Source organism: Herpailurus yagouaroundi, unplaced genomic scaffold (genome assembly GCF_014898765.1).
Source record: "Herpailurus yagouaroundi ecotype Mexico unplaced genomic scaffold, PumYag 77, whole genome shotgun sequence".
Classification (NCBI taxonomy): Eukaryota; Metazoa; Chordata; class Mammalia; order Carnivora; family Felidae; genus Herpailurus; species Herpailurus yagouaroundi.
The window spans coordinates 35,590,404-35,613,184 of NW_024412388.1; the positions used below are offsets into that span (position 1 = coordinate 35,590,404).

A 22,781-nucleotide genomic window follows, 5' to 3' on the forward strand; every position below is an offset into this window, starting at 1 on the left:
TGACGATGTCAAATTCTTCTGCCTACCTGGTTCCTGAAGGTGGATTCCCATCCTCCATCCCAGAAGATGCCAGGCCAGGCTTTGCACACCACTGCCCCCTCTCCCAGTAGCGTCCTTATTTCCCTGCTTATCTCCAAATTTAATGTTTGTCACTGTGAGACTCACCACTCCTACTTGACACATGATCTCCCTGGCTTCCAGCCAAGAGCCCTGAAGTCCTAGAAGAACCTTCTCTGTCATCCCTCTGGAGCCCAATAAACACATTCTGAAGGAATGAATACATCCATTTATTAAACTTTCCCATGTGCAAGATCTTCTTTGATGGGGTGTCATGGAGGCCCTTAAGGGAGGAGCACTGGGGCAGAGACCTGCATAAGGCTTAGGAGCAGGTTTAAAGTCTAAGCTTTGAGTTGGGTGAAAGGGAGCTGCTGAAGATTTCAGAGAGGACATAACTGGCTTTAACCTTGTACAGTCTTGGAGATGACACAGCAGATGGGGAATCAGGCTGGAGGCGATGCAGAAGCATTGAATACGGTATGGTGGTGGTGATTTAATGTTGAGAACATGTAGGTTCTGAGCCAAAGAAGGTGATGGCACTGTGTAGTTTGAGACTGGGTTGGAGGGAGGGCAGAGCTCACACTTTGGGTATGGAGGGAGAGGAGGAAAATACAAGTATGTGAGTGAGAAGATGCTTAGCTGCTGCTTCATTCTTGGGGCAGGTGACCAAAGAGGATAGCCATTACTCCAATGCCTTGTTTGGGGAGGAGCCTCCACCACCCTCCAGAGGTTTTAGTTTTGAATCCAGGCTGAAGCCAGAGAAAAACAAGGAGCAAAAGGGGGGGTGGGGGGAGCCAAGAAAAAAAAAAAAGCAACAACAAAAAACTGAAGTAAAGTCCATGGGGTGGGGAGCTAGAAGGCCCCCTTCAAGTAGCTCAGGCCTGGCAGCTTGTGCTGGGCTTGTGGGATTCCCTCTCACAGAGGATGAACAACTCGGGAAGCAAGCCCGAGCACGCACAGGGCTTGTGGGTCTGTGGGGCTGAGCCACCAGGGTCAACCCACCACCCCCACTCCAAGCAGACACAGGGGCGTGCTGTCTTTTTCTGAGCATGTCAGCTCAGGTCAGGAGTATGCAGACCCCACTGGTCCAGGGAACATGTCTTCACCCTGGGCGCCGCCTAGTGGGACCTGTGCAGGCAAGGTCCTGCTGGCCCGAGGCTGCCCCCTGGTGCCGCCTCACTCCTCCCAAGGGCTCATGTCAGTGTCAATGGCCACGCAGTTGTACGCCGCATAGCGGAGCTTCTCCTCGCACACCTTGGCACTGAGGGAGACGGAGACTTGGTCAGCACCAGGTGCAGAGGTCCTTCTGTCACTACGAGGGTCAGTGCGGTCTGTGCGCGGGGTGATGGGTGATGGGGTTCCAGTTTGTGCACTTCAGTACTGGAAGTCCTCCTCCTTCCTAGGATACCACTCCTTCCCCCACTCCCCACTCTCTAGGTTTGAGCCTAAGAAACCCACCTGGCATAATGTGGTAGGAAGAGGGTGCTTGAACAAGTTGAAGACTCAGGCAGCGCATCTGTAGTTTCATAGCTGGGAGCGTGGAGGGGCCACAGATTAGAAAGAATTGTAGGGGCACAGGGTAGGGGTCTGACATGTGAGTATGTGTGGGGGGAAGAGGGCAAAGGCCAGCAACAGACCCTTTGGACCCCTACCCCTGCCACCTGCACTCACCCCAGTTTGTCTGGGTAGATATAGATCCGTGCTGGCAGACGGCTGCGGCCAGTGACAAAGCGCAGGAAGCGGCTCCGGTCCTCTGGATGGAGAAGGAAATCAGTGCCTGCACTAATGGTGGGGGAGGTTCTACAATTTCTACCCTGTTTCTGTATCCCACAAGTGGAGTCTGAACCCAGGCATCACTCTCCCCTCTTCCACTGACCGTTGGTGAAGTTGTTCAGTGCTTCCCAAAAATATTGCACTCGAGTGTCAGATGGCTCGAAGTCCTCAAACCGGGCTGGGGACAAGGTCAGAATTCATTCTTAGGTCCCAACCTACCTAGTCCTTAAGCCTCTATCCCTGTGTTGCCCTGCCCCACACTCACTGAGCTTTCGTAGAGCGTCCACAGTGACCTCTGGGTCCCCGCACACTTTCTTCTCCAATTCCTGCCAGGTCAGCAAGTCCAGCACAGCCTGTGGCACCACCTTTAGCAGTCCTGCCTGCATGGCTGCCACCTGGAGAAGGAGGGAGAGGCCTGGCTAGGGAAGAGGGCACAACTCCCAAATCAGTGTGTGGTGGAGTCACTTGGCATCCACTCTTATAGAGATAATGGAGGACATGACATGATGTTTGTTTAGCACTAGGGGCCACCTAGTTCTAGTTCATTCCCACCAACAAGCAGGAATGTAGGGCAGAGGAATGGTAGGGGCCAGAGTTCTTGGGATTGGGTACTGGTAGCCTATTAGGCTAGGCTCTGATTATCAGGAGCTGTGCAAAGCTCTCTGTTCTCCTGGCCTCTGGGTGGTACCTGCTCCTTGCTCTCTTCTAGCCGTGTCTTCTGCACCAGTTGGATGAAACGGGAACGGTCTTCATATCCCACTATGATGCCTGCACCCCCGGGGATCAACTCTACTACTTGCTGGTCACTCAGTACAGTGGTGAATGTTAGTTCCTTCCCAAATTTGAACTCAAATGTCTCCTTGTCCATTCCTTCCATCACTTCCAAGAGCTTCACCTGGGGGTTGGAGAGAGGCAAGGAGGTCAGCCTTTCATTGTTGAGACAATGTTGTTTTCTCTCAAGATGCTCACAGGGAAGCAGGAGAGGCAGACAGGCAAGGCAGTCCCATGCAGGTAATGAGGGCAGTGAGGGGGCCAGTACAAGGGCTATGAAAGCATCAAGACAACACTTCCTTGGCTGCCAGGGAAGGTATCCTGCAGGAAATGGCATCCAAGCTAAAACCTAAATGATGGCTGGTTGTTGGCTGGGCCACAAGGAAGTCAGGAGAGAGAACATCTTGAAAAAAGGTTGAAAGAGCAAAAGGCCTGTGGAATCTGTTTGGCTAGAGCCTGAATGTGAACTAAGTGGACAGGCATACAGAGGTCATATAAGGTTTGTCAGGTTCTGCATTTTACCCTAAGCCCAGAGCAGAGACACTGAAGGGTTTAAACAAGAGGAGGGAAATGAATTACTCTGGCTGCAGGAGATCAGATGGGTAAGAATGGACATAGGAACACCAACTTTGCAGTCACTGATTGTGTCAGAAAGGAAAGTGGCCTGAACGAGGAGGAGAGCGGTGAAATAGAAGTGGACAGATTCCAGAGGGAGATGTAACAGAATGTGGAGGTGAGGAAAAAGGAGGAATGAAGGCTGACACTGAGGCCCTTGGTATGGGGAAGGGTGGGTAGTGGTGCTGTTCTGAGACAGGGACCCCTAGAGGGCAGTAGACTGGGAGGTGATGAACTCCCAGTGCTGAGCCTAAGATTCCATCTGGGGCAGATGTCCTGCAGGCAGATGCATATATGACTCCGAACTCAGGAAAGAGGCTGGAGATGGAGGTAAGATTTTAGGGGTAACCAGAATAAAGAAAGTAGTTGTAGCCATGGGAACAGAAGGAGCACATGTGAGGTTAGAGAAGGTTCAAGACATCCTTTGGGAGCAGCAATCTTCAGGGGCTGCATAGAGTAAACACCAGGTCCAGGCCTTACTTACCAGCACAGAGTCCACAGCTGGGAAGTCCTTGCTCCAACTCACTTCCTCACCAGAGAGCTGCTTCCATACAAAACCAGGCAGAGCCAGGACCTATGGGACAAATAATCACTATGGTATTCTCACATTGGGCTGCCCAGGTTTGGGTGGTTCTTCTTCTTTCCAGGGGCCAGGCTCATCTGATGTGGGTACAGATTAGGCTACTCACCAGGAATTCCTTACCCCGAAGGGCAGCCCCCATCAGCTGTCCAATCCATTCATATTTGGCAAAGTCTCGGCAGGAGGGATTAGGCACATACATGTCCCGGGCCTCACCAGTGCCATTGCCCTGCCCCCAAGATAGAGCTGTCAGCATGGCATGGAATGGACCCTACTTTGTTGCCCCAGATTCTCCAAAGACTTGCCTGCACACTTTCCACCAGAGGCCCTGAATGATCCCTAACTGTAGAACAGCCCCTCCTTTCCTGTCTGCCCAGAGGCTGCCCCAGGCAACTCGGTCCCTCCTCTGCTCCCTCTCTAGTTCAGCACCTGGGAGGTTTGCAGAGATGAACAGCAGAAACAACTTGAGAAGTAGAGATAGGAGATTACCTGGTTGGCTGTGCGCACAAAGAAGGGCAGAGGCACAGGGGTGTCTGCTGAGCTAGGGCACAACTCTTCTGACATGTCTGCCAGGCTATCTCGGAAACCACCCCCTGAAATGACACAGATGCTCTCCACTGGGGAATTCAAGAGTCCCAGCCCCCATAAAGGGTTAATAAGCAGGTCTTCTATCTTGGTTAGCTCGTGACCCCAGAAGCCTCTACCACTCTGAAGGCTGGACCCTTATTATCCTTTGTCAGGGCCTTACCTTGGTCAATGATGCCTTCTGCAATGAATTTACACTCCCACCACTGGTCATAGCGCATGGGCCACCTGTAAGAAGGAGTGGATGCTGGGCCATCCATGCTGGGCCAGGGCTCAGGATGGTTCACAGGATACCAGCCAGAAGTAGGGGCTACGGAGGGGTAATGGTGAAGGGTTCCAGAAGCAGTGTGCAGGTATATATAGTTTATGTAACTCCAGCACAAATCCCTCAACCTCATGCCATACCTGTAGTCCAAGGGCTTTTCATACTTGTCAGAGGGCTTGAGGCCTTCATAAACCTGGGGGCAGGGGAAAAGGGAGGGAGTTATAGGAAAGTCTGTTTCAAGATCTGGCCCCACTCTAGACCAAAGACCTTACTCAGGTTCCTCTTGGTCCAGCCCCCAGGCCCTTTACTGACCCTCCCTTGGTCCGACCCCAAGTGGTCCAGACCTGGGTGAAGACTGCGTTCTTGCAGGCAGGGTCCCTTAAGGGGCAGGCACGGTGTTCCATGGCAAGGCGCCGGTTGATGTACAGGCGTGGCATGAAGCTGGGCTTGCTGCTTTCTGAGTCACGCAAGCACTGGGCCACTAGCCCTGGCCTTTGGCGTGATAGCAGCAGGAACTGCTTCACTTGCTGGTGAGGAGAGGTGGCCAGAGCAAGACTGGCAGGCAGTCAGTCTCTGTCCAGGACCCGGAACCTTCCTCTATGCCTGGACCCAATTCCATGGTTCTAGTCCATGCCTAGTTCATCCCCCCCACGACCCTTCCCTTCCTTGTTTCCCGTCTCTCCCTTAGTCCAGTCACCGGGGTTGGGGGGGCGGGTGCTTTCTAAAACAAAAAATCAAACTTTGTCATTACCTACTTAAAACCCTTCCAATGGCTTCACTGACCTGGGACATAGTCCTTGCTTCACAGCCTGGCCCATAATGCCCTCTGATATCAGGGCCTGCTATTTGCCTCCCCACTCCCAGCCTCATCCCCAGGCCATACTCACATTTACCTGTATACTTCTCTTAAGTCATCTAGCAGCTAACAACTCCCAGGATGCATCTCTCATGCAACCTGCCTTGTGCACACTGTCACTTCTTCACCCCAGCTCTTGTATATTTCATATACTATCTGGGAGAACAGCATGCCTACCACTGAATTTTAACTATCTGTATCTTGCTTTTTTCCTACATTCCCAGAGCCCAGCAAAGGTCCAGGCCTAGAGTAGGTTTGAAGAACTCTGTGTAAAAGGGTGAATGCTTGCATGAACAGAAAGGAGGAGCCCACTGCTGAGACCAATACTAGGTGGGCCAGGCTCACCTTAATCTCACTGAAGGTGCCAAGCGTGTGATCCCAGGCAGGTACCAGGTGGTGTAGGACACTGTCTAGGATCTTTATGAATCTGGGGTGAGTGGATAAAGATAATGCAACTAAAGAAAGTAGCATGGATTTAAGACCCTCTCACTCCCCAACACATAAAGACAGGAGAAGGCAGGGCCCAGGGGCTGCCCTGACCCTTGAAGTGGAACAGCTTACAGTACAGGGCCTTGAGAACCTCCTTCATACAGACATGTGAGGTTCAGGATGGGGGGAAAGGATGGGCCTGGCAGGCCCAGGACCACAGCCACCTCTGCAGAAGAACAGCTCTGCGGTACAGTACTTCAGGGTCAGTGCCTTCGAGGCGTGGGTATCGCACCAGACTGGTTGGCTGGAACAGGTCTGCATTTAACCCTAGTTCCCGCTGTCTAGATGACTTGATCTTGATCCCTCGAAGACGCACGTCAATCCCATCATCTGGGGGAAGGAGTCAGAGCAAAGTTACTTAGGGCACCTACTGCCTCTTTGGTTCTCAGAGCTGAGAATGGCTCTTTGATGCTCAGACTTTTGTCATCCATAGCCCGTAGAAACTTGGGACCTTTGTGAGCCCCTTCTACTCATTGACTCTGATTATTATATTCTTTGCCGGTTCCTCCATCCATCACTGTAATATTGGGATGCCTGAGGGTCCCAACTCAGTTCCTCTTCCAGATGAGCCCAAAACCTCTATGGCTTTAAGGAAGGCATATACCTGGCGCCTCCCACCTGGCTCAGGCCCAAAGCTTCAAATCCTGGAGTTAGTTTGATAGCCTTCATCCCAACTCCAACCCCATTTCTTCTCTACACTCACTAACAGCTAGCCACTATCTATACTCTGTCACTCCCTTTCCCTCCTTATAGCCTTAAGCCCCACCTCGGCACTCCACGATGCGGATCTCGATGACTGGGAGATGAACGGTCATGTCCTCCAGGACACATACATCCCCGATCAGGGTCCTGAGGAGATGGATGTGAGGCACTTTGAATACCCCTTGCCTGTAGGGATTGCTGGGCTCTAACCTAACCTTATGCTTCCAAGTGGGGGCAGGCCCCATTACTAGAATCATGCCCCATGTCCCCTCCCAGACCAGCTTGCTCACTCACTCATCAATGCTCACGTCACTCAGCTTCTTCAGGTTGTCCCCTTCGCCTCCATAGATCACTACCCGCTTAGGCATAAAGTTGTCATCTGTGGTATCCACTGTGAGCAGCAGCTTCCTAGGTGGTCAGAGTATACACATAGGTCTTTGTATACTTATAAGCACTTGGCCTGCCCACCCTGTCCTACCTCAGAGCCCACTCACTTGACAATGGTGCCCTTTTTCATGGTAAGCCGTACCCAGTGCTGGCACTGGGAACCATCACTCTCCCAGTAGGTGTCTGCATTACTGTCCGTCAGGCAGGACACATTGAACTCCTCCTGGGGTGGGGCAGAGAGGTGGAGTCAGTGTTTACCCCACTCTCTGCACTGGGAGGTGTGCTTTGGGCCAGGGAGCACAAGAAAAAAAATACACGGAGCTGGTCAAAAGCACAGCTGGTATGTGTGCAAGTGGGGATTCCTACAGGACTTCCAAAATACAGTGCTGGACTAAGTCTGGCCTGTGGGGTTCAGGTTTGGCCCTGGCTTAGAGGTGAGGGTTCTGGATCTAGCAAGATGGGACATCTTGCTTGGGGTGGGAGGAGTCCCAGCACCCACCGTGTAGGAGGAAACGTCTATGCTCTCCACATACTGCTTCACGCTACCCAGGTTCTCATCTTCCTTGCCCAGGTGGTCGTACAAGAAGTGGATCAGGTCTTCGTCACACTCGTAGGTCCACGTCGGGGGCACATAGCTAAGCAACCCCAAGTCCCTAATTAGGTCAGGTCCAGACCTGCAGATCCTTCCTCCCTATCCCACCCCAGCGCACTCACAGTAGCCTCTGTACAGCTTCCGTGTATGCCTCGGCTGGCTGGGGCCTTGATCCAAGGCGATGAGAGTATGTCAGGTCCACTACTTGTTCCCATCTGTGGGCACAGAGTAGGGGATGGGATGGGGAGACATCACTGGGCAGAATGACACCCCCAGTGGGCTTTCTCCAGAGCTCAATCTCCACCAATCTAGGCCTCCAGAAGCTTCACCCCAGCTCCATTCAGGTGCCGCCCCTTCCTGCTCTTAACCCGGCCTTCAGTCCACATCCCACCTCCCTCGCTGTGCCACACTTCCTTCCCGGCCTAGGTTATCAGGCATCAAGCTCTGCCCTTTCAAGTGCAGCACCTGAGCACAGGTCGGTAGTCCACGCCAAAGAGCTGCTGCTGCCGCTGAAGATGGTCAGGTGTGTCGATGGGTACGAGGCGGGCCCCGCCCTCGGCCGGTCGGCACACCAGCAGCCAGCCTTCGTTCAGTCCGCAGTCGCCCAGGTGTTCTGCCAGCTGCTCCTGCCAAGAAGCGCAAGATGGGAACAGCCGTCAGGGAACTGCCCAGCGGCCCGCCCTGCCCAGCCCAAGGCAAAGAACACGGAACGCAATGCCAGCTCAATATGGGGGTGGGGAGGAGAACAGCCTGGAGCTTCCCTGGCCCCGGGGTCTTTTGCGGATCCCAGGGCAGGCCTGGGAGTACCTTGGTCAGCTTCACCCAGAGCCCGTGGCCGTTGCACAGCTCCTCTCCGGTAGTACGCACGCAGGCGCCGCGCCGGAGCTCAATGCTGTCGCGGGCAGCGCGGAGGGGCCCGGAGCCGGTACCAGGGGCGGGGCCCGCGGCTCCCACGCGCAGCCCCAGGCCCTCCGCCTCCCACACCGGCAGCAACACGCGCGAGGGTCCCGCCGGGTCCTTGTAAAGCTTGTAGAGCACCTCGCGCGGCACGAAGGCCAACGCCTTTGGTAGCGGCCGTCCGGCGCGGAGGCTCTGCGCTGCCTCCGCCAGGAAGCGCACGCGGCCCAGCAGCTGCCGAGGGGACTCTAGAGCCGCGCCCGGGCCTGGGCCCGCCATGGCGAAACAGCAAAAAGAAAGGCCAGGGGTGGTTGAGCTGCTGAAGCCGCCGCCACGAAGGCTTATCAAGCTTCTCACCACGCTCTGCCCCGCCTTCGGCCAGCCCTTGCCGTAAATTCTGGACTAAGGGCATCCCTCGCACCCGCCGTATTATCCTATGTACCCGGATACTTAATCTTTTTGCAAACCAACGTGCCTCCCACTCAGCCAACCAGACCCAAGTTCAGTAGTCTCCAACCTGATCAGTCTCCCCTTTTTCATCCTTATTGCTGCTACCATTTTATACCCTCATTGAACCACAATCATATCTAGCCTGAATCATTGTAACAGCCGTTTTTCTCGTTCTCTGGCCTCCTGTTTTTGCCTTCCCACACCCAATGAGTCATACTAAAACCAGAAGAATCTTTAAAAATCTTCTAGATATCCTCTCAGGCTCCCCATCCTAGGGGCAGTGTTACAACAACGTTTGGGAGAATAATCCCCTGCTCGACCCTACCAGTGACACGAGTCTTGAGTTGTTCAGGCTTGCTCCTGGTAGTTATTCCTAATCCTAGGACACACAGTTTCTCCCAGTAATCCTGAACCAGAAGAGAAGAAAGGTGCAAGGTGGGAAAGGGACTCCAAGGTGGTTAGATAGGATAGAGGCAAAAAAAAAAAAAAAAAAAAAAAAAAAAAAAAGAAAAAGAAAGATGGACAGGTGTTGAAGTACAACCATGGAGGAAAAGGAAACTTTGTCTTGTGCCCTCCCCTGCAACCAGTTTTACTGAGATATAATTCATACTCCATATAATTTACCCATCTAAAGTGTACAATTCAATGGTTTTTGATATATTAATTTTTAAAATTGTGGCAAGTGTAACAAAATTTTCCATTTTAACCATTTTAAGAGTACCATTATCTATTTTCAAAACGTTTTCATTACTCTAAATAGAAACTCTTTCTCTTTAAGCAATAACTCCTCATGGCCTCCTCTTCCCAGCCCCTGGTAAATTCTAATCTACTTTCTGCCTCTATGAATTAGCCTATTCTAGATATTCTATAGTGGACCCATACAATATTTGTCCCTTTGTATCTGTCTTATTTCACTTAGCATAATATTACAATAATATTGTAGCATGTATCAAAACTTAATGTATTTTTATGGGCTGAATAATATTCCATTATACATATGTGTGTGTGTGTATATATATATATATATATATATATACAGTATATGTGTGTATATACACATAAATATACACACTACATGTAGCTTATCTATTTATCTGTTCATGGACACTTGGATGGAAACTTTGTTTTAATATAATTTTCAAATAACCAAAGTTATCAAGAAAGAAATAATAAATGACATCATGTAATTTGGTCAGGTTTCCTTTTTTTTCCCTCCCTAGGAAGTTGGGAATGTAGTGCCCCACTTCCCTTCTCTCCAAGCTATTTGTATGCTACCACACTACTACAGAATAAAGTGAACAAGAAAATCTCACAAGGGCGCCTGCATGACCTGGACTCTGAAGACATCTCCAGCCTCTTTAATTTCACCAGATTAATCTTCTGGTTCCCATAATAGGTATTTGTTCTTTTGCGTCTTCTTCTTTTTTTTCTTTTTTAATTTTTTTAAACGTTTATTTTTGAGAGAGAGAGAGAGAGAGAGAGAGAGAGAGAGAGAGAGAGAGAGAACAAGCCAGGGAGGGGTAGAGAGAGGGGGAAACACAGAATCCCAAGCAGGCTCCAGGCTCTGAGCTGCCAGCACAGAGCCCGAGGTGGGGCTTGAACTCCTGAACCGTGAGATCATGACCTGAGCTGAAGTCAGACACCTAACCGACTGAGCCATCCAGGCGCCCCTTTTGCGTCTTCTTTTTGCACATGCTGTTCCTTCTGCCTGGAATACCCCCACTGCTTTCCCAGCTAAGCGAGGAGCTTTTGCTGGCTGCTTCTAGCTTTTTCCTCATAAAACATTTACTATTATGCTTGCCAATTCTGTTTCCCCACCAGTCTGTAGCTTCCTAAAGGAAGGGGCTGTCTTGGTCACCACTGTAACCTCCGCATCTATTATACTGCCCGCCTCTTAGTAGGTTATATAAATATTTAATGATTTCATTTCCCCGGATGGCTTGGTTCTGTAACCGACGGTGTGCCTAGTCATTACGCATAAGATTGTTAGAATCATTGAGCTGGGAGTAAAAGTGAATCTTGGGCTGAACCTTCGGGATTACCAGGGCATCCTGGTAACGCCTCCTCACCATCTCCTCATCAGAGGAGAGGAAACTGCTGATGCCAAGGTAAGGTGTAGTTATAGCGAGGTTCTTGGGGGTGGGGTGGGCGTGGGGCGGGCGTGGGGCGGCGTTTGTTGCTGCGTCGCTACAGCGGACTTTACGGTGACGGAGGTAGGGTGGTCCTACAGGCAGCAGCCGGGACAGCCCGGGAGCTGTTGCTGGAGTCTGATCATGTGACTTTCAACATGGCTACGGCCCTGGTTCATTCCAGGAAGGGGTGGAGCCTGATCTCAGAGCAGGTTCCAGTTCAGTTTAAAGTGCGGACTGTGCTTGCAGTCGCTGACAGCTTATCATGGAGGCTAACGGGTTGGGGTGAGTTCCCTGCACCACGAGGTGTGGCCAGTGTGGCTTCTGACCTGAGTCTTCCAACTCAGAAATCTGCCGCTATATCCCTCTTCCTCCGCCCTGGAGAGCTCCCAAACCGAACTCCAGTCGCTGGAATCCCGAATCCTCCACCCATGGATTCCCGAGACTTTCATTTAGGGGATGTCCCCAGGACTTTCTAGTCCTCAATTAAGATCCGTATTTCGGCACCGTCTACTCTGATTTCTCCTTGACTGTCCCTCAGCCTGGGGATCCATAAACTCCGGAACCAGCCCATAGGTACCCCAGTTCCTGAGATTTTTCTGGTCCAGAGACCCTAATCAATCCTTACTGAGCTTTCCTTCCCCCCTCTGCCCAGTCTTTCTAGTGGCTTTGGCTTTGAGCTGGGGGGAGTTGGGACTGTGTAAAATAGAGGCCCCAGCGCGGGCCCTTCTAGTCTTGTGCGCCATCTGATAGGTAAAAAAGAGGCGGAATGGGTGGGGAGCCACAGCTTAGGAACTGGCCTGGAGAAGGCAGATAGTGGTGTTGGAATGAATTCGCCTTAAGAACCCAGGCCTTTCCCAACCCCCAATCTAGTTTACTGACACCTACCCCCACCCCCTCCTGATCTCCAGATCCCAGGGTTTTCCAGAGCTGAAGAATGACACGTTCCTGCGAGCAGCATGGGGAGAAGACACAGATTACACTCCCGTTTGGTGCATGCGGCAGGCAGGCCGCTACTTACCAGGTCAGGGTCAGAGCTTGGGAGTCTAGGTGAAACTCTGGAGGGTGAAGTTTTTTGAGGGGCAGGGGAGGGGTTCAGAGGTTCCTCAAGGTGGAGCCCTGCCTTCCCTCTTCTGTTTGCAGAGTTTAGGGAAACTAGGGCTGCCCAGGACTTTTTCAGCACCTGTCGCTCCCCAGAGGCCTGCTGTGAATTGACTTTGCAGGTGAGAACTCCACAAAAAAGGGAGGAATTTATGCCCTCTGCTTGCCTCCTAGTAACCTGTCTTCTATTTCCTACAGCCACTGCGTCGCTTCCCTTTGGATGCTGCCATCATCTTCTCTGACATCCTTGTTGTACCCCAGGTACCTGCTCAGACCTGATGAGTAAGAAAGGGTAAAGATAGTCAAAGCTCAAGATAAGCACTTATCTTCACCTAACAGGGAAAAACTTGGGCTGAAAGATGGAGTGTGGCTGAGTTTCATTCTCCTTTTCCTCCTTCTTGGCATGGGCTAAACAGCCTTTCCTTCTAGAGTTACAGGTTGGGAATCCAGATATTTTCTCCCCCTCCAGGCACTGGGCATGGAGGTGACTATGGTGCCTGGCAAAGGGCCTAGCTTCCCAGAGCCATTAAGAGAAGAGCGGGACTTAGAACGCCTCCGGGATCCAGCAACAGTGGCCTCTGAGCTGGGCTATGTGTTCCAGGCCATCACCCTCACTCGACAACAGCTAGCTGGGCGTGTGCCGCTGATTGGCTTTGCTGGTGCCCCGGTAATGTGGAACATGGCAGGGACTTGGGCATGGGAAAATCACTCTGGAGGGTCTAGTGTACACAAGGGAAGGAAGTATCAGTCTGGCTTTTACACCTGTGACATTCTCTTTGTATCCTTTTGCAGTGGACTTTGATGACATACATGGTTGAGGGTGGCAGCTCAAGCACCATGGCTCAGGCCAAGCGCTGGCTTTACCAGAGACCGCAGGCTAGTCACAAGTTGCTTCGCATCCTCACTGATGCTCTGGTCCCATATCTGGTAGGACAAGTGGCTGCTGGTGCCCAGGTGGGTCCTGAGGGAGAGAAATAGGCTGGGGTCTAGAAGGAAAAGAAGCAGCAGAGTTTCCTATATCTGAGAGGATAAGTGTCTTAATGCCAGGCATGAAAGAAGCTTGGCCTGCAGTGATTTGGCTGGTGCAGCTAAGCCCACCTTGATGTTGACATTGGCAATGCTGTATGTGTTAAAAAACCAAAGTTAGCACTGGGATCTAAAGAAGGCAAAACTTTTTGAATGGAACTGGGTTTATAGGCTTAGGCAGTATGAGGGTCTGAAGTCACTAGGGAAAAATTGAGATACTTTCTGTGTGTGAGGCCTGAGATTCTTCCTCTTTGTGTGTTATATATTTCTCTTTACTACCTCCCAACTGTAGGCATTGCAGCTCTTTGAGTCCCATGCAGGGCATCTTGGCCCACAACTCTTCAATAAATTTGCACTGCCCTATATCCGTGATGTGGCTAAGCGCGTGAAGGCCAGGCTGCAGGAGTCAGGCCTGGCACCAGTGCCCATGGTAAGGATGGGGAAAGAGTAAGTGAAGGTGGGCCTGTGGAACTTTCAGGGTATTTCCTGCATGGACTAAAGTGACCACTAGAGGGCAGCAGAGGCGCAGCCAAGATAGGTTAGCGGGCATAGCAAGGTCCTTTTGTAGCCTCAGAGGTCTGCCCTTTTCCAGATCATCTTTGCTAAAGATGGACATTTTGCCCTGGAAGAGCTGGCCCAAGCTGGCTACGAGGTGGTTGGGCTTGACTGGACAGTGGCCCCAGAGAAAGCCCGGTGAGTGATGGTGGGTGAGGTGGAGAGGGTGCAGCTGCCATGTGTGCAATCACCAGAACGTGGCACTGACTCTGCTTTCAGGGAACGTGTGGGGAAGACGGTGACCTTGCAGGGCAACCTGGACCCCTGTGCCCTGTATGCATCTGAGGTATCAATCCGAGTTCCTGTGTATGTCTGTGAGTTTGTGTACTCCTGTGGTTGTGGATATGGTTGTGTGTATTACTGTGTGTTTGTGTCTTTATTATATCTGTTTGTCCCTCTAAGTGAGCTCTAGTAAAGCAGGATTTTTTTTTTTTTATAATTGTTCATTTGTGTTGTCTTAGGGCCTGGCCCATATTAAGCATCCAGTAGACTTTTTTGAGTGAATGATTGAATGAATAACACTTAGTAGAAGCATGTCTACATGTGTATGTGTCACTATTATGTATAGTGAGTGTAGGGTTTGCTGGCCCCCCTGTAGCCAGTGCCCTGTTGGTCCCCCAGGAGGAGATTGGGCGGCTGGTGCAGCAGATGCTGAATGACTTTGGGCCACAGCGCTACATTGCCAACCTGGGCCATGGACTTTACCCTGACATGGACCCAGAACATGTGGGGGCCTTTGTGGATGCCGTGCACAGATACTCACGTCTGCTTCGACAGAACTGAGCATACATGTTTTCCCTCAACTGCCACTAACAAAGATGATTGATTGTTTCCAGGAGAATAAAAGTTCAGAGTTGGAGTCTAGCGTGTACTTTCATTTGTGAAAGATCTTTGCCCTTATCCTCAGTTCCTTCTTAGCCTCTGCTCCTTCCTGGATGCCCCTTTCTGCATCCTCTCCACAAGTCATAGGAGCTTAGATGTCAGTGAATATGTACTGTAGGACTTAATGTCAGCGCTCTCACCACCATCATGCTCTCAGCTCTCCAAGCATGAAAGCTAAATGGGGTTGGGTAAAGCTTCCTGGCAGCTGAAGCTGTGACATTTGCAGAGAAATGGGGTCCCACAGCATACACAGCCAGATTTATAGGGATTTGTGTCTGAAAGGGAGGGGAGTGTATATCAGAGAGGAGCATAAAATTGGCTAGAATATTTCAGAGAGGCCTGTTGAGGAAGATGGAATTTAGGTAAGCAGGGAGACACTGAGAGGCCTTCAGCTTTGACACCAAAATATGGGGGAGGACATAAAGACTCAAAACTAGGATGCTTAGGATTAAAGATTTAGACTTACATCTTTAAGGTGAGAAGGTCTCTGAGGCCAAAAGGCCCTATGGTGCTCAGGGTTGCTCTGCATTCTTTTCTGAGCATACAATCTAATTTTCTCAGGACCTTGGTGTTTCTTTTTTATTTATTTTTATTTTTTTTAATGTTTATTTATTTTTGAGACAGAGAGAGACAGAGCATGAATGGGGGAGGGTCAGAGAGAGAGGGAGACACAGAATCGGAAGCAGGCTCCAGGCTCTGAGCAGTCAGCACAGAGCCCGACGCGGGGTTCGAACTCACGGACCGCAAAATCGTGACCTGAGCCGAAGTCGGACGCTTAACTGACTGAGCTACCCAGGCGCCCCAGGACCTTGGTGTTTCTACCCATCATGGTGGTACCTACCTCATGGGACAAGGTCTGAGGTACCTGTGGACACTGGAGAGGGGTGTGGTATGGCAGGAAACTCTTCATTTGTCATTCTCCCTCACCTTAAGCTACTAGGAACCCACTGCACTATCAGCCCAACCAATTCCTTGTCCCAGCCAGGGGCAATGCAGAAGAGAGAAAAGGGCCCATTTATTGAGAGAACACAATTTCTGATTTTAGAAAAATGATATTTTCTGTGATCCATGATTTATTCATAGAAAAGCACTGTGAGTTCACACACTTGCTAAAAAAAATGGCAATCGTGATACGTGATACAGAAATGGGAGTGTCTTCTTTTTTGAAACCAACCTATTGGGGCTGAGAGGTTGTAGGGGCCCATGGCTGGACAGTAAGACTTAAGTAGCCACAAACAGTGAAAACAACTTACTGGTTAGTGTGGAGAAAAAAGAGACACAGTTTGTCAAAGAAGAACATAAAGCAGACAGGTCCTTAGTTCACATTCTACCTATACCACCCCTTTCCTATCATCCCCCCACCCCCAACTCAGGAACTAAAACGTGAAACAGTAAACACCAAGACACTGGCATCCAAATGACTCTTCTGAAAGCCCTCGCTACCTCCTATAACAATTCCAGGCTGAGCACAGGGGTCAGGAAGGTAGTAGGAACATGGTACACTGTGGACGTCAGCTAGGGCTAAGACAGGCATTGCCCACTAGGGGTAGAAACTACTCAGAAAGGGAAAGGCCAAATGCATTCCAGCCCCAGCCTCCAAAACAGTGACCAATGGGCAGGCAGAGGAAGCTTGAGGTAGAAAGGCAAGGGAAGAAAGCAAGTATAGGGCAAGAAAGGAACTGGAGCTAAAGGAGCCCCTCTTGGGGTAGAAGGAGACTAGTGCTTAGAAGCTTGTTTGGTGACAGAATGGTGAGTAAGGGAGGCAAAGAGATGGGGAACGTGTTTAGCTGGTGGGAGAGGTGACGAGGAATGGGGAAGAGAGATCTGGCAAAAAGAAAAGGAACACATTCATGCAGATCCTCCAACAAATTCACAGACATACTTGCATGTCAAAATACACATAGGTACACGTATAAAGACACACCAATGGAGAGCAAGCATACAAACATGTTTTTACACATGCATCTGTGTATGCACCCCCCACTAAATGTGCACTGACAAACATGAACACACAGGTATGTATTCTTACATGTTGACAAATGTGTATACCCTCACACAGAAACCTACAGTCCAGCACACAGATATGTACTCACATGTACACACACAACTGACATACACATAAATATATATGCACAGACAGGTATGCACAGATCTATCTACACACACAGATACATGTACTTAGCCATACAGATACATACACACGCATACATAACTAGAGATAAAACCAGATACTCTCTAACACAAAGATGACCAGAGTAGATAAATATGAGTATGAGCTCAGTGGCCTCCCAGACCTTCACTCTCCCCTTGAACTTGTTTCTCAGAGCTCAACAGGCTCCTAGAGAACCTGTGTGGAGCAGGAGCAAGAGCTTCACTGTTCTCATGGCTTCATGAGGCAAGAGTCTAAGTCCAGTCCTGGCCCTGCCCCTCTCCCACTACTGGGCTATAGATGACCCGTGTCTGCAGGCTGGGTTTCTGCATAGACTGGACCCGGGATTTATTATAACTGGCCGTTGTTCTCTCTGCCACCCCTACTCTTCCTCTGCAAACAGTATATACTCTGCAAGGGAAACCTGAGAAATGGTTGTGAGTCTCCTCAGAAAACAAGCCTATCTTCCCACCCACAGCTACTTCAAGTACCCATCAAATTAGAACCAGAATTATAAATAGTTACAACTTTACAATGTAATTGGCAACACATATACTATAGTATTTACAGTACCATAAATGCTTCTGTTTCTCTGGTTAAGCAATCCCTGAGACGGAACAGTGTTCTGTGTTTGCCAAGGGAGAGTGGGCCAATGCCCAGGACACGCAGGATATAGGGGCGTGAGGTGGCATGTTGTGGGGTTTCTGATTGATCTGCAGGGCCCAGTTCCTTCAGGAACAGTGGGCTGTAGTGAGAACCTTGCCAAGGAAGGCATATTGGCTAGAGTTGGACTTTCCCATGCTTAGCCCTGTGGTCCTCTGGCTTCAGCCACAGGTGCTCAGAGTCCTCTCAGGGTGGACAAATGTTTTGGTGTCCTTGGCCTGACCTGTGGTACTTGGGAGCCCAGGCTGCCCTGGCAGTGAACTGTCTGCTTTCTCAGCCAAAGCGCTCTCGTACCAGCAGCATCAGCTTCTTCTTGCCTTTGTAGATTTGTTTGAGGTTGTCGATGAATTGGGCAAACTGCAGGTGGCCATCCTGGGGCAGCAGGAAGGTCTCCCGAGCTTTGCTCAGAAACTCAATGAACTCTCCGTAGTGGCGAGGGCTGATGTGTGTCAGGCGTGAGTGTGTAGTGTTGATATAGGCATTGATGGTGGCGTCCAGCAGCTGGCGGAGTGGAGCTTTGTCAGTGGACATGAGCTTTCCAGAGCTGCGGCGGCCTGGGATACCAGCCAGGCCAGGTGCAGTCACTGTGCAACGCCGCAAGATGTCTGAAAGCACTGTGGCACAGTGCACACTCTTCACCACAAGGGGAATGAGGGCCGCCAGCTCATTCTTGCCCAGAGAGTGGCTGAGGGCACACGCCCAGAGCACATCATTGATGGCCGGATGGGTATCCTGGTTGTAGGCCAGGTTGAGATGGCTCATGGCCAGAGAGGCCAATTTGAAGGCACGTAGCGGGTAGCCACGGAGCTCCATGTAGCGAGCAATGGTGAATAGTTGTGAATGCGTCATGCCACCAGTGGCAGCATCAATGGCAATCTGGTAGGCTGCCTCAAAGGCGATGTGGTCTTTCTCACAGAGTGTAAGGGCTGACAGGGCACAGCTCTGTGGATCCTTCATGGCACACTGTAGAGCCAGCGTGCGAGCACAGCTAGCTAGCTCCTCCCGCTGTGGATAGTCAAGACTGAGGCGCAGGATAGTGGTGTGGGATACAGCTGTGGCAGCCACAATGCTAGTAGCCTCAGTGGGAGTGAAGAGTGTGTACCAGCTCTGCAAAATGCTCACCAAGGCCCGCACACCTGTCAGGGAGAGCCTGAGCTCAGCCGTGGCCATCCAGGTCTCCATCCAGGTCTGCCCAGATTACCATCTGGGGTCAGAACTTGGCCTGCAGAGATGAGTTCTCCCTTTTCCTCAGTAGCCTTGAGATGATCTGAGGCAAACTAGGGAGCATCCCAGATGGCCAGACCCTGTTTGGGGTCTCTTCCCATCCCTTCCTTCCCCAAGTCAGAGGGTTGAAGATTTCTGCAGGTGCTCTTAGCGCCTCACAAGGATGGAGCAACAGAGCCTGTAGTCTACCTGTCCCAATGCAGGGGTTGCAGATCTGCCTGGGGGCTCTGGCTGCAGAGGGGCCTCTCAGGGTATAGTCTTATGCTGGGACATTGGGCTCTAAATGGGGGCCTGAGCCTCCAAGTTGCCTGAGGTTTTTCAGAGGCATAGACAGGGACTGGGACCAAACCACTGGGCCAACTACCGCCCAAGGGTGCACTTACATACTGGTGGCTGAAAATTCAATCTCTCATACATGTCTCTGATCAGAGGGTCAAAGTGCTGCTGACATCAGGGTATGTCTAAGCAGTGAGGGCAGAGCTTGGGCTAGCTAAACAAAGGCCATCTTTCCTACCACCAGCCCCATCAGTAATAGGAATATGAGAGCTCTAAGTATTTGCTGTCTTGTCCCAAGAGTAGGGCCTAGGAGCTCCTGTCCCCTGGGGGTAGAGGGAGGTGGGAGACTCACCCACTTCTGTAGCACATGTTACCAACCACCGCACCATCTCCCGGCGCCTCCAGTTAAGAGTTGATAAGGTCATCCTCATCACCTGGGCAAAAAAGAGGCATTTCCAGTCGGCTAAGCTTAACTGTTAGGCCCTCTATATCCCCACATCCCCTTGCCATTCATTTATGCAACAAGTATTTATTAGTGCTTTAAGCAGCCATCTCTCTCCTGATAAGTAGACAGGTTTAATTTCTGCCCCACCCCTCCCACCAATCAGATAGAAGGCTTCTCTGATGACCTATAACAAATAAAGTCCTTATTATCACACCTTGCTTGATTTGACTTGGAGGGATAAGGAGGGGGTGGGGAGAAGATGGGGGACCCTATGGAGCCTAAAGCTACATTTCTTCTGGCCTCAACTTCAAAATGGAGCCCAATTTAGAGAGTCTTCACCTAGAGGTCTAGCCTAAAAGTTGTGCTCTGGGGACACAGAAAGAACTGGACTTGGCCCATGCCCAGTGCCTCTGGGATCTTATCTTTACCATTTATCACAAGGCCAGAAGCCTAAAGTGAGGATGACCCACTCCTCCTCCATACCTGTAACCCCAGCTCCAGAGCCACGTTGAGCAGGGTGCTGTCAGTACTACTGTCTGTGGGAGTAGCAATCTTGAATGCATCTTGGGCCAGTTTGAAGATGAGGGAGGAAGAATGGATGTGCTTCTGTATTGCTTCCAGAATTGTCCGGAGCCTCAGAGTGTCCCCTATAGGTGCCGAGAGATGGGACAGTGACAGGTCTTCTTTAAAGTCTCCCTGAGTCTACTGATCACATAGGTACTGGCTGAATTGGCTACTATCAATTCACTGAATGCTTCTGAATACTACCGTCTCTTTTGGGTAGACATGCTATGTCTCCACTAAACCCACTGGAGACTGCTTCCTTCACCAGGCCCCTGCATGAATTCACTTTTCTCTACCTTTTCATCTGTCTCTATCCCTCACCTTTTCCCCTCAGTCTCCTTAGGTCCCAGAAATAATTTTTACGAACACCTGACTTTTGAGAGCTGCTTATATAGGAGATAGGAAGCCGCATTATTGTCAGAAAAGTATGCTAGTTCCATTGTTTGCTTCCCACTGCAGCTCCCTGGAGCAAAAAGGAGCTGGGCCACCACTTCTTATTCAGCAGGCAAGGATTCTATACAAAGTACTAGTGCAGAGACTTAAGAAATATACCACAGGAAGGGCATGTATACCATATGAAGTGAAAGTCACTGTATGAAGGTAGTATAGTATATGAAAGATCGGTGTATCTTATGAAGGAGTAAAATGTGAAGTAAAGATAGAACAAAAAGTAGGTCTTATGTCTGACAAAGAGGTGTAGTGGTAAGAGCATATAGGCTTTGGAATGAAATACATTGGGAATTGAACCTAGTTCAGCCACTTACTAGCTCAGTTTCTTTATCCATAAAACAGAAATAATAACCTTTAGGGTTGTTGTGAGAATTATAAGCAACCTGTATATAGTTAATATTCTATGATCCTACTTTTGTAAAAAAAAAAAAAAGTAGTAGTAGTAGTGTATGTGTGTGCATATAAATGATTAGAAAATCTCCAGAAATATTTATACCAATGTCTTAGTAGTAGTTATCTTTCGATGTCAGAATTATGGGAGAGAGTACTTTTTTTTCCTTCTGTCATCTTTAAAAGCAATTTTTAAAATTAAAAGACTTCATGTTTAGGCAGTTTTAGGTTTGCAGAAAATTGAGCAGATAGTACAGTAAAGTACACTTCTTACATACTCCTATCCCCATTTCTCATTTCTCCTATTATTAATGTCTTACATTAGTGTGGTACATTTGATGAACCTACATTGACATATTGTTATCATTTGAAGACCATGGTTTATATTAGGCTTCACTAAGATATACAGTTCTCTGGGTTTTAACAAAGGCATGGTATCATGGGCCCATCATTACTGTACAGAATAGATTCATTGCTCTAAAAATCTCCTGTGTTCTACCTTTTCATCCCTCTCCTCATTCCCCCTAAGAATACTGATCTTTTTTTTTTTTAATTGTCTCTATAATTTTACCTTTTCCACAATGTCATATACTTGGAACCACAGTATGTAACCTTTGAGAGTGGCTTCCACCAACCAGTCTTAAGAACCTTAAGAACACTTAAGGTTCCTCCATTTCTTTTTGTGTCTTGATAGCTAACTTCTTTTTATTGGTAAATAATATTGCATTGTATGAGATGTAGGTTTATCCATTCACCTTTTGAAGGACATTTTGGTTGCTTCTAGTTTTTGGCAATTACAAATATAGCTGCTATAAACATTTGTATGCAAGTTTTTATGTGGACATAAGTTTCCAATTCATTTGGTAAAATACCTAGGAGCATGATTGCTGGATCAGATGGCAAGACTATGTTTAGCTTTGTAAAAAACTGTCAAACTGTCTTCCACAGTGGCTGCACCTTTTGCATTCCCACAAGCAATGAGAGTTCCTGTTGCTCCACATCCTTACTAGTATTTGGTATTGTCAATGTTTTGGATTTTAGCCATTCTAATAGGTATGCAGTGGTATCTCCTTTTTGTTTTAATTTTCATTTTCCCAATGACATGTGATACTGAGCATCTTTTCATATGCTTGTCGTCTCTGTATCTTCTTTCATGAGGCACCTGTTCAGGTCTTTTGCCTTTTTTTTTTTTTTTAAGTGTTTTTAATGTTTATTTTTGAGAGACAGAGAGACAGAGGACAAGCTGGGGAAGGACAGAGAGAGATGTAGACACAGAATCTGAAGCAGGCTTTAGGTTCCCAGCTGTCAGCACAGAGCCCGAGGCGGGGCTCCAACTCATGAGCCATGAGATCATGACCTGAGCTGAAGTTGGACACTTAACCAGCTGAGCCCCAGTCTTTTGCCCATTTTTAAATTCAGTTGTTTGTCTTCTTATTATTGAGTTTTAAGAGTTATGTATTTGGAATACGAGTTTTTTTTTTATGTTTATTTTGAGAAAGAAAGAGAGTGAGCGAGTGTGTGCAAGCTGGGGAGAGGCAAGAGAAAGGGAGAGAGATTCCCAAGCAGGCTCCATGTTCAGTGCTCAGCTCTACACAGGGCTTGACCTCACGACCATGAGATCATCTTCTGGGCCTAAATCAAGAGTCGGACACTCAACCGACTGAGCCACCCAGGTGCCCCTGGGATACAAGTTCTTTATCGGATAAATGTTTTACAAATATTGTCTCCCAGTCTGTGACTTGTCTTTTCAGTTTCTTAACAGTGTTATTCACTCAGAAGTTCTTCCTTTTTTTTATTAAAAATTTTTAATGGTTATTTTTGAGACACACACACACACACACACACACACACACACACACACACAGTGTGAGCGAGGGAAGGGCAGAGAGACAGGGAGACACAGAATCC

At 49.4% G+C, this 22,781-nt stretch overlaps 3 protein-coding genes across 11 annotated transcripts in view; 1 reads left to right on the plus strand and 2 right to left on the minus strand.

Moving 5' to 3' along the window:
- Positions 1–266: 266 nt before the first annotated feature.
- Positions 267–9,220, minus strand: HECTD3 (HECT domain E3 ubiquitin protein ligase 3). Of its 4 annotated transcripts, none has more exons than XM_040470024.1 (21): positions 8,480–9,215; positions 8,138–8,298; positions 7,795–7,887; positions 7,580–7,715; positions 7,188–7,303; positions 6,988–7,101; positions 6,758–6,840; positions 6,156–6,321; positions 5,848–5,929; positions 4,991–5,173; positions 4,787–4,839; positions 4,545–4,609; positions 4,286–4,389; positions 3,906–4,025; positions 3,701–3,790; positions 2,519–2,725; positions 2,096–2,225; positions 1,934–2,008; positions 1,729–1,810; positions 1,516–1,587; positions 267–639 (listed from the first exon to the last, which is right to left on the minus strand). In XM_040470024.1, exons 1-21 carry the CDS (start codon positions 8,846–8,848, stop codon positions 501–503), a joined length of 2,640 nt encoding a protein of 879 aa, XP_040325958.1. In that variant the 5' UTR covers positions 8,849–9,215; the 3' UTR covers positions 267–500. The 4 variants fall into 4 exon arrangements, with proteins under 4 accessions (XP_040325958.1, XP_040325961.1, XP_040325959.1 ...); XM_040470025.1 differs by having other exon boundaries at positions 520–1,369; positions 8,480–9,220; XM_040470026.1 differs by having other exon boundaries at positions 520–1,318; positions 8,480–9,216.
- A 1,755-nt stretch (positions 9,221–10,975) lies between these two features.
- On the plus strand, positions 10,976–14,694 carry UROD (uroporphyrinogen decarboxylase). 5 transcript variants are annotated; one of them, XM_040470030.1, is made up of 10 exons: positions 10,976–11,127; positions 12,060–12,172; positions 12,292–12,371; positions 12,448–12,510; positions 12,719–12,916; positions 13,042–13,203; positions 13,568–13,705; positions 13,868–13,968; positions 14,050–14,116; positions 14,452–14,694. In XM_040470030.1, exons 1-10 carry the CDS (start codon positions 11,120–11,122, stop codon positions 14,611–14,613), a joined length of 1,092 nt encoding a protein of 363 aa, XP_040325964.1. In that variant the 5' UTR covers positions 10,976–11,119; the 3' UTR covers positions 14,614–14,694. The 5 variants fall into 5 exon arrangements, with proteins under 5 accessions (XP_040325964.1, XP_040325967.1, XP_040325962.1 ...); XM_040470028.1 differs by lacking the exon at positions 10,976–11,127 and adding an exon at positions 11,301–11,433; XM_040470031.1 differs by lacking the exon at positions 10,976–11,127 and adding an exon at positions 11,301–11,433 and having other exon boundaries at positions 13,042–13,176.
- Positions 14,695–15,748: 1,054 nt separating this feature from the next.
- The window catches only part of ZSWIM5 (zinc finger SWIM-type containing 5), a 255,667-nt gene continuing 248,634 nt past the window's right edge, over positions 15,749–22,781 (minus strand). For both annotated transcript variants that reach the window (XM_040470035.1, XM_040470034.1), the window contains 3 exons: positions 19,953–20,116; positions 19,377–19,458; positions 15,749–18,660 (listed from right to left, as the gene is read on the minus strand). In XM_040470035.1, coding sequence (XP_040325969.1) covers positions 17,798–18,660; positions 19,377–19,458; positions 19,953–20,116 — 1,109 coding nt within the window. In that variant the 3' untranslated portion in view covers positions 15,749–17,797. The remainder of the gene's footprint in view (positions 18,661–19,376; positions 19,459–19,952; positions 20,117–22,781) is intronic.